At 41.7% G+C, this 13,802-nt stretch overlaps 1 protein-coding gene across 2 annotated transcripts in view; it reads right to left on the bottom strand.

Annotated features, from left to right (window-relative positions):
• COL9A1 (collagen type IX alpha 1 chain) overlaps positions 1-13,802 on the bottom strand; it is an 88,809-nt gene that overhangs the window by 56,667 nt on the left and 18,340 nt on the right. For both annotated transcript variants that reach the window (XM_045805310.2, XM_087856902.1), the window contains exons 6-10: positions 5,292-5,375; positions 4,480-4,500; positions 2,966-3,040; positions 2,594-2,629; positions 2,408-2,470 (exon numbers count right to left, since the gene is read on the bottom strand). In XM_045805310.2, coding sequence (XP_045661266.1) covers positions 2,408-2,470; positions 2,594-2,629; positions 2,966-3,040; positions 4,480-4,500; positions 5,292-5,375 — 279 coding nt within the window. The remainder of the gene's footprint in view (positions 1-2,407; positions 2,471-2,593; positions 2,630-2,965; positions 3,041-4,479; positions 4,501-5,291; positions 5,376-13,802) is intronic.

Here is a 13,802-nt window from a genome sequence, read left to right as displayed (position 1 = left end):
AAAGATTTGTTTAGAATGTCAAATGAGCCAAAGGGTACAGTAAGTCAGAATCTTGTAAGCCTCATGTGGCTCTATTTCAAAATCTGGTGGAACCATACCGATATTTACAAATAATTAGAACATATCAATTATAAATTATTTTTATGATCCATTTAATTACCCATATCATTTTTCTTGGCTGGGAATTTAGATAACTAAAAATTCACTATCTTTTTCTATTTTCTCTGATTATTCATCTATTTAAGATACTCATTTGTATCCACATGAGGCAAAACTATAAGGAAAGAGAGTGAGTCTAAAAATGAAGAAATCTAGTTTCTTTCACTATCTTTGCCGCTAAATAATTCTGGGTCCCTGAGGAAACGGCATGTCCTCAAAATTATTCTGTGTTCTTATCTGTGGAGAATAATATTAGCCAAACTTGCCTTCCAGGTTATTGTAAGGTTAAAAGAAATAATGTCTGTGACTGCACTTGAGGAAAAAATTTCTACACAAATGCATATTAGTACAGTTAACTTTTTGCTTAGTATGGTTAACTTTCTGTTCTAGGAAATGCCTAAAAGACTAGCACATACACGGATGTCTTACTAGGGAACTGCAACTATAGACCAAGACAAAAACTCCTGGTTATGACATTGTTAACTATATTGTACTTCTAAAGATTTTTAAGCACTTTCATTTGTTTATCCAAAATTTCTATTTAAATGGGGGAATTAGATTATAAAACAAAACCAGGCATTGTCTTTATGACCTTATGGTAAAAGGTAAAGAAGAATGTGTAGCATGTTGAACATGCTACAAAAGCACCATTGAACTGACTGCACAGATAACTCTAGCCCTCTCTGTCTGAAAGTATTTCAACTCAGTACCAAGGGAAGACTTCAGGTGATTAGTTTATGCTTCAACCACCACAAAATTAATAATAACAATAACATAATCATATTTTTTTTCACACAAAAGCCAGGTTCAAGTTTCATAGGAATGCAGAAATCAACCCATACTGGCTACTGTTTTATAGAGTATCAGACTTTTTTATTATGATGTGACAGTTTCAAGTAATTCAGTGTTGCAGAAAGAACTTGAAAACCAACAAGTTATATAATTTCAGTTCATATTATACAAATATTAGTTTGATATTCAGTTTGTATTATCCAAATATCAGTTCTTGGGGGATTCTTCCACACTCACTTTGCATCACAGAGAAAGTTCAAACTTGGGGCTTCGAACCGTAAAACAAAATCTTTCCTAAAGTACTAAATAGCATAGACAAATCCCCCCATAATGGTAATCTTTATAAAGAAAGCATATCTTAATAAACATTAAAATCTAGCAGTTTTTTCTTCAATATGTATAAAGACTAGTCAAAAATTCTTGGGAATTACAATCACAGGTTTTCAGGTGCTTTCTTTGACTTAGAAAAGTCCTTAGGTTTTGGAAACCACATAAAGTAGTAACTTGACAGATAACTTGATGAATGCACCACTGTATGTTTTCTGAGAACAGATAACTTTATTTTACTTCACTTTGTATCCCAGTTTTAAAGTCAAGGGCTGGCCTGCAGTAGGACTTCAGTATCTACTAGTCCAGCACATGGAGACCAGAGAAGCAGAGTCCTGAAGTCATTATGCTCTGAGGAAATATTATTTACTGCGGGTTTATCCTACAATCTAGCTTGAGCTTTCTTCAGTCGAGCGAAGGGACAGGTGTAGAGGTGGATAAACTGGAGAAAAGATGCTGATTCCCAATTTTCAAGCCACCCTACTCAGCTTATTTGTCAGTGATGCCAGTCAAGAAAACATGGGAAGAGGAAAACTAGTTTTGAAGTTCCCATTCTTTGTGTGCTGACCATTTCCCTGCCCCACCCCCACACATCCCCCACTCACTCCGGGCCCTCCCCTCAAAAGTATCTTTCTTACTTCTCTTCTTCATGACTTAGGAGTACTCTGCCCCTGCCTGCAGGTCCTTTTCTAAATTACACTAGGAAGTGCCTGTGAAAGGGCAGGATTAAAGGCGACTGGCTGCGAAGCCTCACCAGAGCCCCAGCAGAGCCCAGTAAGGTTCGTCTTCCTCCAGCACCCCTGTGCCGGAAGTGGGGCTGAGAGTTCAGGCGGCGAGCAAGGAGTGGAGGGTTAGGGGCAGGCGCCGGGAACCCGTGGGGGTTTTCTGAGCGCAGTGTGCTCTCCCCAGGGGGCCGCGAGCTCTCTCCACCCTCGCAGGACCCTTTGCAGAAACGGCTGCCTCCACGCCACGCGGGGACTACAAGGCCCAGTTCGGGGCCACAGCCCTGCCTGAGCGGGGATTCCCGCAGCCCGCATCCCCACCAACCAGCACATCGCCACGTCTCTCCCTCTCCTCGCCCCCCCCCCCACCACCTCGTAGCCCCGTGCGTGCGCGTGCGCCTACTCACGTCGGCGCCCGGCGTGCCCGGCTTGCCCGGAGCTCCTGGCTTGCCCGGTTCTCCAGCAGGACCCTGAGCAGGGAGGGGGCGAGGCCGGGAGAGAGAAAGATGCAAAGTTGAGACTCTTGGGACTCACGTGGCTGCAAACCACGTCTAAAGGAAAGAAGTGAAGAGCGAATGCACTGATGAACTTACCGGAGGGCCCGGGGGACCCTTTGGACCTCGGTCACCCTGGAGCGGTAGTAGAAAAGGCAAGAACAGTCCATGAGTGGGAGGCGCTGAGGACCCAGCTGGGGGACTCCCACGCGTGTTCACCGTACAGCTCGGGGACGGGGACAGGATAAAGCTACATGGCGGAGATTCTTGACCAAGGGAAGCAACTGAACATGTCTACCTCATCTCTCCGAAAATCCCCAGGCTTCTATAGACGTTCCAACCCAGCTCTCATCCATGTCCTAGCCCCCCTTTGGGTGGCGGGCATCTGGCCCAGTCAAAAAACCCATCCCGCTGGAGAAAGGGTAGGAAACGGCAGGACTGGAGGAACAGAGAACTAGAGTAGAAACTTACGTCGATACCATCGATGCCTGGAACTCCAGGGGGGCCCGGGGGCCCCGGGGGCCCCTGCTCGCCCGGGGGACCTCTCTGACAAAAACAGCACAGACGGGTTAATGGAGCACGTTGGGCGACAAAGAGAAACTGGCGCGGTGTCCTGAGGCCCCCACCTCCACCCGGTAAGGACACTTCCCTTTGGAGGACTGAGCCTTGAAACTCGATAAATGAGTATGAAACTCCCAAGGGACCCCAGGTTTCTTTGGTTCCGCCATATTCTGAATGAGGCTTAATAGTGTGGTTCGAGCAGAATCTAGGCCCCACGGTGGGCACTGGGGTCTCATGGCCTCACTCCTACAGAGACCATTAAACCAAAGGGGGTCTTGAAGAAGGGAGAGGCTGATGCGTCTTTTTTTAAAGGGACTCAGTGATGAAAATGGTGGTTATTCACTACCTCCATTGGATTAGTAATTGAGAGTCAGTGTTTTGGCTAAAATGAACTGCTCAGAATGGAGGCGCTCCACCTCGGATCGTTTTGTAAATCTTTGTACGTCCAGTGGAAATCAGGGGAAAATGCTAGAGGAAAACTGGGGAGGATTGGGGCAAAAGAGCCTTGAAACCCAGAGAGGGCCTGGCCTCATTTCGAATTTACCTGCATTGACACTCTCTTGCATAAGGTCTTTGCACCTCGCTTTAAAATTTCAGACTGACCCTAGGGTATTACCGCTTTTATCGCTTGCAAAGAGCTAAGCTTTGATGGTGCTAGAGGGAATACTGGCGTCTGAAAATAGTGTGAGCATGTTGCTTAGGGAATGTGGGATTTTTTTTCTCTACTAATTTAAAAAAAGAAAAAGAGGGTAAAAAAGCTTCTTTCATCAAGGAAACTTTGTTTTTCTAAACTCCAATGACCAGACAGGTTACAATGGGGTCTTTGTAAGTGAAACCTCAAACCACGGCTGGGCTCACCCGCCCCCGCCGGGTCCTCTCCCGCGCGGGAGGGAGGAGACGCCGGAGCCTTCGGGAAATTGCTGAAATTTTGACTGATGCCAGCCAAGGCCGCCGGGTTCCAATCCTAGAGCGGCGGGCACCGCTAGCAGGGCTCGAGGTTTAATGCTGCCACCGCGGGCTGCTGGAGCTGAGAGGGAGCTTTAGCGCCTCTAGTCTGAATTCCCGCCTTCTCCAGAAAGGCCTGCTCTTGAATGCAACCAGGAGGGGCGAGGTGGGGGAGTTAAGAAGCAACCCGGTAAACCGCCCAAGTTTAGTGACGGTTCCCAAGTCACTAATGGCCATCAGAGCCTCTGCCTGCAGCGTTGGGGCCCAGCTGGGGGAGGAGACGCCTTTCTCGACCTAAGGGTCATCTAGGGTCCCCGACTCCGACGGTACTCGCAGCAGGTGCTCAAGGCTGGAGGAAGAACGCGGCTGCAGAGCCCAGGGAAAGCACTGCGCCTTCCCCACAGCTCCCGCGATGGCCGCTCCTCCACTTTTCCCTGCGTGCACTTGAAAAATGCAAGCACTTCTCGCCCTCAGCTTACCTGGTCGGTGGTCTCACTGGGCTGGAGAAGAAAAGACGGGGAGAAAGTGAGAAGGCTCTCCCCACCCCCCCCCCATCCCCACACTCGCGCACAACTTACTTGAGCCATGCACAAGCAGAGCCCAGACAGCAGCAGTCGCAGCCCTAGGGCCCCTCGATCCCGCGCCGTCCAGGCCATGCCCCCGCCACCCTCTGCTAATCCCCTGGACGGACTCTGCCTCCTGCCGCCCCGCTAGCCTTCCGGACCCGTCACACGCATAAAGTGGCACTTCTCCCCCGCAAAAAACGCCCCCGGGAGTATTCTTTGCAAAGGTGCCCAGCCAGGGGAGGCGTACGTGCCTCCTGTTTATGAATGGCCCTGGAGAGGGTCCTGGGGATTGGAGGAGAGCTTGCGGGCTGGAGGACGGATAGAATGACAACAGTCCCCCTTAACCCTTTCCCCGCCGCCACACAGGCAAGGCCTGAAAGCGCACTTCTGCCTCTGCTTCCGCCTCTTCCCATCCGCCCAAGTGTAGTCTCTCGCTGTCCACTGCAGGGAGGGGAGGGGGGGAGGCGAATGGACAGCCAGTGTTCTCGGATAGGTGTTTGGAGGAGGAGGAGTGAGGGTCATAAGCCACCAAAGGTAGACCCAGACACCCCAAGGTGGTTTCTACCGGCCAGGCTGTGGGTGGGACCTGTGTTTCCTTAATATATATCTGATAATACAGTAAAGCCTGAAGTCTTTAGAAAAAGAGTGAGGAGGTGGGGAGTTTAAGGAGGTGGTGGGAGGTAGGCTAGGTGGAAGTGTCCTTTGCAGGTGGTCAGTGGACTCACAGTTATTCGGACTGGCAGCTCATGGCAAGTTTCTCTCCTGGGGCGTAGTGGGTCACAATGGATCAGCATCCACTGAAGTTCAAACTGGAGAAAGACAGTGGACAGTCGATTCAGATTCTTCTGAAGGACAGAAGCAGGTCATTTAAGAGAGAGAGAAGTTTGTAAGTGTGGCCCAATTGTTAAGTGACTGGAAACCAATTTGAACTGGTTGACCTCAGTGGACCAATACTCTTGTTCCTTGAATACAGATTTTCCAATGGATATGGGCTGGAAGCCTTTCCCAAGTTTCTCTGATGATTGAATGTAGATGTCTGTAGCTCTGTAGTATTCCAGTGTAGCCCTAGGCAGGAACAGACCACAGGCACTGACTTTCCATTTCTGTCCTTCCACACCCTCAAGATGCAGATTCTGTTAAAATGAGGCCCTGAGAGAGCAAGGAACTGTCCATGTCACAAGCCAGTGTGAGGGTCTGGATTGGAACCCAGGGCTGCTGAACTTCAAGGAGAACACATGAGCCAAGAGTTTACATGGGAGAAGATTACAGACAGAGACAGCCAAAGTGGTAGCATCTAGGAGGAAAGGAGAGGAGAGAAAATCCAGTCCTAGAAATTTGTGTGCTAGAGAAGACCTTCTCCATGGAATATTCATAGCTTAAAATGGAAATAGGAAGGACTGGAAATGAAGGGAATGAGAGGGAAATCTGGAACTCAGGAGAAAAAAAACAAGAGAATAGAACATTTAAATTTGGTGTTATCTCATTCATTGGTTGAAGAGACACAAAATTTTCAGACACTTGAAATTCAAATATGCCCTGACAAGTTCTTACATTTTAGCAGGTGTTAAGAGAGAAAGAAGGAAACAGGAGAGAAACAGTACAACGAAAGAGTGACCAGTTTTGAAGCAGAAGGCCTCAGATGACAAGGTAAAAAAAAAAAAAAAAAAAAAAAAGATGTGCAACATCCAGCACTTCCATTCTGGCCTATCTTCTTAAATTGAGGAAGTTCTTTGCTAGTCATCTCATTTCAGATCCGTATTTCTTGGTCAGTTGATTCTTCTGGCATTATGCAAATGTCTAATTAACTATCAAGGTCCCAAATCTAAAACATTATGTCTTTTCTTTCATCCAGTAGTGATTTACACTCCATCCCACCTGCCAAAATGTCCCTAGATCTCCTGGATCTAGCATTGAGTTAGATACATTTTTTCCATTATTATGGAAACATCCAGAGTTGACGTTACTGAATGAAAGATCAGACTTGGAGAGGATGAAGGATGAAGTCCTTCCCTTCTACTCATTACGAAGGGAAGTTAAACAAAAGGAAGTTTTCCCTTCTATAAAGGGGTGAAAATAAGACATTAAGCTTTCAGATTCCTGCATTTGCACCTCTTCTTAGATGATTCTAACTGTCCTGGTTGTTCCCAACCCTACCATGGCTCTTCTCCAGAAAATATGGGTATCCGGAAAAATGAAGTAAGTGGGATGAAAAGAAAGTGAACAGCTAAACCAAGATATATTTTAAGATGGAAAGTTCTCTATAAATTTTATGAAAATTGTGTATTCATGGTATGAATTATTTAACAATAGTATACTGACATCCTACAAAAGAACTGCTTTTCAAGCCACACAATTATCTTACAGTTAAGCACATCACTTTGTCAGATACTTTATCTTTATTAGAGTAGTCTCATTTGCTTGGGAAGGATTTTATTTTGGTTTTGTTCTAAACTGCAGTGGAAATTTTAATAGGAAGCTAAAAGAAAAGAGAAACAACCTTCTCTTAATGACTACTAAATACCTAGCTGTGGCTCAAACAACTCTCTAAAGCCATTCACACATGAGTAAAGTGGGGCAGAGAGGTTAAATCATTTGCCACAGTCACACAGCTAGTAAAAGACAGAGCTAGCATTCCAAATGTGCCTGATTGTAAACTAAGGGCCTTCTCTACTCCTCTACTTAGCCTCCCTCAAGAATACATCCCATCTCCAGAAGCGGCCATCATTTTCTAAGCCAGTAACCAAGGGATTTGGTGATTGAACTTTCACATTAAAGATGAATAGAAAAGAAGAGTGCTCTAGAAATTAAAACTTTGTAAGCTTACATCCAACATCTGCCAGAAAACTTCAGAACAAGACTAAGGAGTGTCCCTAAGAAGTCAGACCTCTCCCTGTTTGCATGATTGTTACGCAAATACATCCAGAAGCAAATTTCTAATGCTTCTCCAAAAACTGACAACTATTTCTATATGCAGTTACATATTCATGTGTATAATAAAATATCATATAGGAAAGAGGGTTATAATTCTTTTGCTTCAATGATTAGATAAAAATATTACCGGAATAAGTAAAGGTGTCTCCACCCTCCCTAACTCTCAAAATAAGAAAGACCATTCATATATTTTATTAACTAAGTCCTTTGTGAACTGGTAACTAACACTAGGCATGCATTGTATATGTTTGATATTTTGATTCTCAAATTCATAGCCTAATCACCTTGAGAAACTAGTTATATGGCTAACCGGGAAACCTATATCCTTTGTTTAGATACTTCATTAAAGTTACTTATTGTAAATGCAAAGTAATTCATTAAGCTGTTTTCTGAAAAATGTAATTCTCTCTGGATAAATTGGTGCACCTGCTTAAATATGCAAGATGCAATTGTGGCACAGGATAATGGGGGAATGAAATGTAATTCATCTGTGAATACAGGCTGGGTTGTTTGGAGTGCCACATAGATCAAAGGTTTCTGCACACATCTGTGCATCCACATAAACACCACCTACGCACTAATAATCATCTATACAACAACCATTTTTTGGCATGCAATATGAATTCCAATTTGCATGTTAATTATTTTGAAGGAAGATTGGCAGAGTTCCTTACTAAAAGTCACTTTCATTACACATCAAAAATGCTGATTTCCACACGTTTCTCATTTTCATACCTGGAATCACTGTTCTCTTTGAATACCCACTGACAAAATATATGTGACGAATATTTTAATTTAGTCCTTCAGTCAACATTTTTGAAGTCCTAATATATGCCATGCAATATAGCATAGGGAAAATTCTAGGGAAACTGAAGATATTCTCCTCCCCATAATGAGTTTACAGTTTGTAAGACTTGAGAAAAATACAATAGAGAAATAAGAAGCTTTTTTTTTTTTTAATCAGTTAAACAGAATGCCCTAGCACAATTCATCCTTCTCAACATGAAATACTTCGTCATTGTCTCAGGGAGAACTGAGCTGTCTGATTGTAAGGTGCCTTACATCACCCAGATTTGGCATTATCCAATTCTTTTCCATGGAACATTAAAGTATAATTCCATCCCCTGAGCCAGAGTAGTGTCCAGCAGACAACACATTGAAACAAGGAATTTTGGCACCAACTCTGTACTCTTGTAACAGTGCTAGTGATTTCTACTTATTTCGCTAGGTTGTTGAGAAAAATTAGTAAGGTATTTAAGCTTTTCGTAAAAATTAAGGAAAAACTAATAGCAGACAACTATCTTTTCCTCCTGAGAGAATTCTAATGGCAAACTATAGAACTTCGTTCAGTATTAATGAGAATAGAACAAGGCTTGATTTTTTTGCATACTGAATTACGATTAAATTTTACAAGTATATAATACCTAAAAACTAGCTCTTCAAAGATAAATTCTTTTAACAGGAGAAATGTTTCATTAAGCTTTTGTCTACTCAATGGCAACAAAGATTTAAATAAATATTTGAACTCTGAGATCTCATTTTTCTTTTCAGTTTATGACAAAGTGTTGGTCTCTACCATCATGAGAGACCTCCTTCAAGTGAAGCTTCCTAGTTGCTAAGCAGAAGGCCCTAAACCGCCCTGAAATCAGGCATTTCCCCAACTCTCTGTAGACTAGGCCCTGCAGTTCGAGACATAGTGCTAAGAGTGGTCATTAAATATGAGTAGGTGACAGTCAACCGAATCATACCAAGGGCAGAGGCAGAATAGTTAAAGGTAAGAACAGTAGACTTAGAGTTAGCAGACCTGGCATGTAGTACTTTATTCATCTTTTTATCCAGCATATCCTTATATAACACTCTTATGCGTTTTGAGATAGAAGCTATGGAAGATACAAAAATGTTTAGTACATAGGGCAGCATCTAGGCCAAAAACTGCTTTTGATGTTATATATAGTATCTCAGTTGATGTACAACATGGCTAAGGTCATCAGCAAGAGATCATATAACCTGTAACATGCGAGTGAGGCCCTGAAGAGTGATTGAGATTCTCATAGGCAGAGATGGGGAGGGTAAAGATTAGAGTTCTAAAGGCAAGAGGTCACAGGAACACAGCACGAGAGGAGAAGTGATGTATCAGAAGGGATTAGATTCACTGTGGCAAACAGTAGACATTAGATTTTTTTTCTCTGTTGAATTCTAAGCTAAGGAATTTGAGTAGTATTGGATAGCTAATTATGGACCATCATCAAAGATTTTCCTGCACCAGGGATATGGATGGGGAAAGGTGGCCTAATTTAAAAGGGCACTTCAAGGGGATTCATGTGGTAATAAATGCTCAATCCTTGGAGTCAGAAAGAGGTGACTTTAGTAGAGCATAAAGGAATGTTACACTCTGAGCTATGGTGAGGCATCCTCAGTTATCTGCCCGTTTAAAAAAAAAAAATCATCCCCTCATGCCACATCCCTCTTCACCTGCCATCCTGTTTTCTGCTCTTCTCCATTTAAAACCCAGAAGAGTTGTCTGTATTTGTTGCCTGCAGTTCTTATCCCTTCTATTCTCTCTTGAAGCCTTTCCAACTGGGCTTTCACTCCCAATACTCCAATAGGTCTTTTCACAAAGTCACTCTCATGGGTTTCTGAATCCAATATCAAATCTCAGTCCTCATCTAATTTTATCTGTCTACAGCGTTTGAGTGAGTTGACCATTCTATTCTCCTTAAAATTTTATTTCCCCTGTAAGTCAGTACCACAATCTCCTGATTCTCTCCGATATCACAGGCTGCCCTTTCTGGTCTCTTTGGCTGAATCTCCCTCATCTCAGCAACCTTTAAATGTTGGTTGTTTCAAGTTCAGTTTTGGAACTTCTCTACTGCATTCGTCTCTCAGTGATTCATTTCACTGCATGGCTTTAAACACCATATATACGCTGACAACTCCTAGAGTTCTATCCCCTGCTGGGCCTGCTTGTTGAACACCAGAAAACACACCTAACTGTCTGCTCAGCATCTTCTCTTAGATGTCTAATAGTGATCAAAATCCTGATCCAACTTAGAGGTTCCAAACCAACTCTTGATATTCTCCCTGATACCTGCTCTTCCCATAGTCTTTCCCATCTCAATAAATGGCAACTATATAATTCTGATTAATCACTCCAAAAATACTGGTGTCACTCTTGATTTTGTTCTCTTACACTTCAAATCCGTTTACTTTATCCTCAAAATGGGTCAGGATCTGACCACCTTGTACCACTTCCACCTCTACTGCCCTGTTCCAAACCAAGACCAGCCCTGCCTGAGTTATTGCAGTAGTCTCTAAGTGTCTCCTTATATTGTACTCCTAAGTGTCCTGTCCTTCTCTTCCCCTACATTTTATTGAGAAAACAGCAGCCAAGGAGATACTTTCAAAAAATGAGAGCATATTACTTTATCTTTCTAGAACCATTGGATAGCTTCCCATCCCACACAGCATGAAAGCCAAAATGCTAACACAATTTCCCCACCCTCACTCCATCATGTTACCCCTCCAGGCTCATTGGCTACTTCTCTCAGTCTCACTTCAGCCGCACTGGTCTCCGTGCCCTCCTCAAACATAACAGATAACACCAACATAAGTCCCTTTTCACTCTATATTCTCCCTTTTTAGAACCCTCCTCCCTCAGAGAGCCACATGCTAATATCCCCAACCCCTTCAGGTTAAAATGTTCTTTTCTCAATGAGGCCTTCTCTCCAAGCATCTGGTTTCCTGCTTCATTTTTCTCCATAGTATTCCTGAGCACCAGGCATTCTATACATTTACTCATTTATTCATTTGTGTCCATATCCTCTCCCCAGAATGAATGTAAACACCATTGGAGCTTTAATTTCTGTCTATAACTTAACAGATGTTTAATAAATAGTTACCAAATGTTAATTAATGAATATATAAAGGTGAACTATCATGAACTAAGAATTGATAGGATTTATCTTCTGGTTTGATTATCACTTGGGGCAAACCCCTTCCTGTGTCTGGCTTTCAGTTTCTTCACATGTAAACTTAGAGGTTTGGAGTAGATACAATCAAAGTTTCCTCCAGCTTTAAGAGTTCATGATTCTCTTGACACCACATTGTAACCAAAGAAACCAAACACACAGAGATTAACACAAAGAGGAGGAACAAAAACACTGAATTAATCTCTTGACTTACAACCACCCAGTCTACATAACAAAGATTTTTTTTATGACCTTAGCCCATATACATTTTAGTAGAAATAGGAAAACTAATAGCACTTTTTTTTTTTTTGTTATTGCAACAGTATGGGCACAGCTGAGGCCAATAAAAAATTTCAGTGTTTTCAATTTTCCATTAAAAGCAAGTTTGACCCTCATTTAGTTTATATTCTAGTTATCATAGTCCCTTCCTTTGATTATGGCCCCTCCTATGTTAGCAGATTTTTTTCTGTGTGCTTGTCATTTCATTGCTACCTTGTTGAAAATCCAGCTGATATTGTTAATATGGTTTACAATGCAGCAAGCTAGATTTTATCTCCAAAAAATTGTCTTCACAGTCAGTATTAAAAAATATTCCATCAAATCACACCAAAGTGTTGTAAAGAGAATTTCCTGTGGTTATGTATACATAACATAACTATTTCTTTTGTATTTATTTCATACTTACAAGTGAAAGAATATTTGTAAAAGGAGTATTTGTCAAAAAACAACTTAATAAGCAAACCTAATAGTTTAGATATTATGCATAGTAGAGAGTATGCATTTCTTATATCACTGAAAAATAACTTTCCTACAATATTTCTTAAATACCAAAAAGAATATTAACCACAACCTCATAGATGATTTTCCCGTGCTATCATTTATGAAACTTTCAGTGTTTCTGTGTGTGGAGATTAGTATGATTTAATTCTATGGAGTAGAAGAAAGGACTGATAGCTTCTCTATCACTAGTTTTGACAGTTCTTTCTATTTGCTCTCACATTTTCTCTGAATTTAACAAAAATAACATAGAGTAGGACTCTTGAAATATACTTTTAAAGGCACTATATCTTCTGATTATTTTCCACATTGGTTTATTTTGAATAAGCATAGGTAAAAAGAAAAAGGTTTTGAATCATGTATTTGTAAAACCACATAAACTTGTGCCCTTCTTTAAGCCCAAACCCCTAGTGTACATCCCTGAAAAAGGAGAAAGGCTAACTTTGTTTTCTAATAGAGCTGTACCAAATAACTCTCCTAGGCAATCATGCTGACAACAAACAATAAAGAAGCTGTCATAAAATAACACGTTTTTATGGTATGCTGCCAGAAAACTGAGCTTTGCAGTGGGATAAATGCCACCATCCTAAAATATGGGCACAAAGGAGAATAGGAAATATGGGATTTATTGCTATAAAATCAAACTAACAATGTATTACAGCAGTACATTGGGAAAAAATATAAAATGCTCTGAGCCCACTAAATAACCATGAATGATGAGAAGGTGTTTGAGTTGTAGATCACGTGAGCCCCTGTACTGCAAGCTTTATGAAAAACCTCTTGAAATTGGTTTCCTTTTCCAATTTAGAAAAGGGAAAGAGACACAAGATAGGATAGATATGGGGAAAATCACAAACAAGTACAATATAAATGAGTCTTTTAGCATTAGTGCTCCATCAAATGTTGTTTTCAATTGCATTTTTTATTATGCAGTTCCTAGGGCTACCTTTTGACATTTGTTAATACCTTTAGGAGGGATGTTTGCTTTTGATTTATTTACTAAAGAGAAGCCAGTGTTGATCCTGAGAAAAGTATTCAATTAATCTGGAATGTCAAAGATTAGAATGAATCCAATTTCATGAAGAAAAATAGAAAAATATACTCTTCTTTATTGGTTTTTTTTTTGTTATTAGCACATTTCACTCTAATTTAAAATTTCTCACACATAAATATTGACAATTTGCTCTCTCCAGATGGAGAGGAGGGTGCCCTATCAGTATACTTCTACCTCCCAGAATGTAAGGATATTATTACTCATCCCTCTCTAAGTCTTCTAAGGGATATATGGTCAATGTTAAGCTTCAGTAATAGCCAGCAACTTCAGATTTCAGCCAAATTGGTGAGAAACCAAAACATAAAACAAGAGTAAAAACAAGGGCTTGGGATCAACTCATGGACACTTGAACTTGGACTTTGGGAACTTGTATGAGTATTTAACTATTCTTGGTCTAGAAAAGTAAGGAGCAGTGTGGGAAGACTAATAAAACTTGGAAAGGGAAGAATTGATATATGTAGGAATTCCCTAATGAGAGCCCCTCTTCCTAGAACACTGGACCCTGT

The sequence above is a fragment of the Ursus americanus genome, chromosome 29 (genome assembly GCF_024610735.1).
Source record: "Ursus americanus isolate L20-20 chromosome 29, mUrsAme1.1.p, whole genome shotgun sequence".
In the NCBI taxonomy this organism is placed as follows: domain Eukaryota; kingdom Metazoa; phylum Chordata; class Mammalia; order Carnivora; family Ursidae; genus Ursus; species Ursus americanus.
Note: the sequence above shows the minus strand (reverse complement) of the source record. Positions and strands in the feature narration are given on the sequence as shown.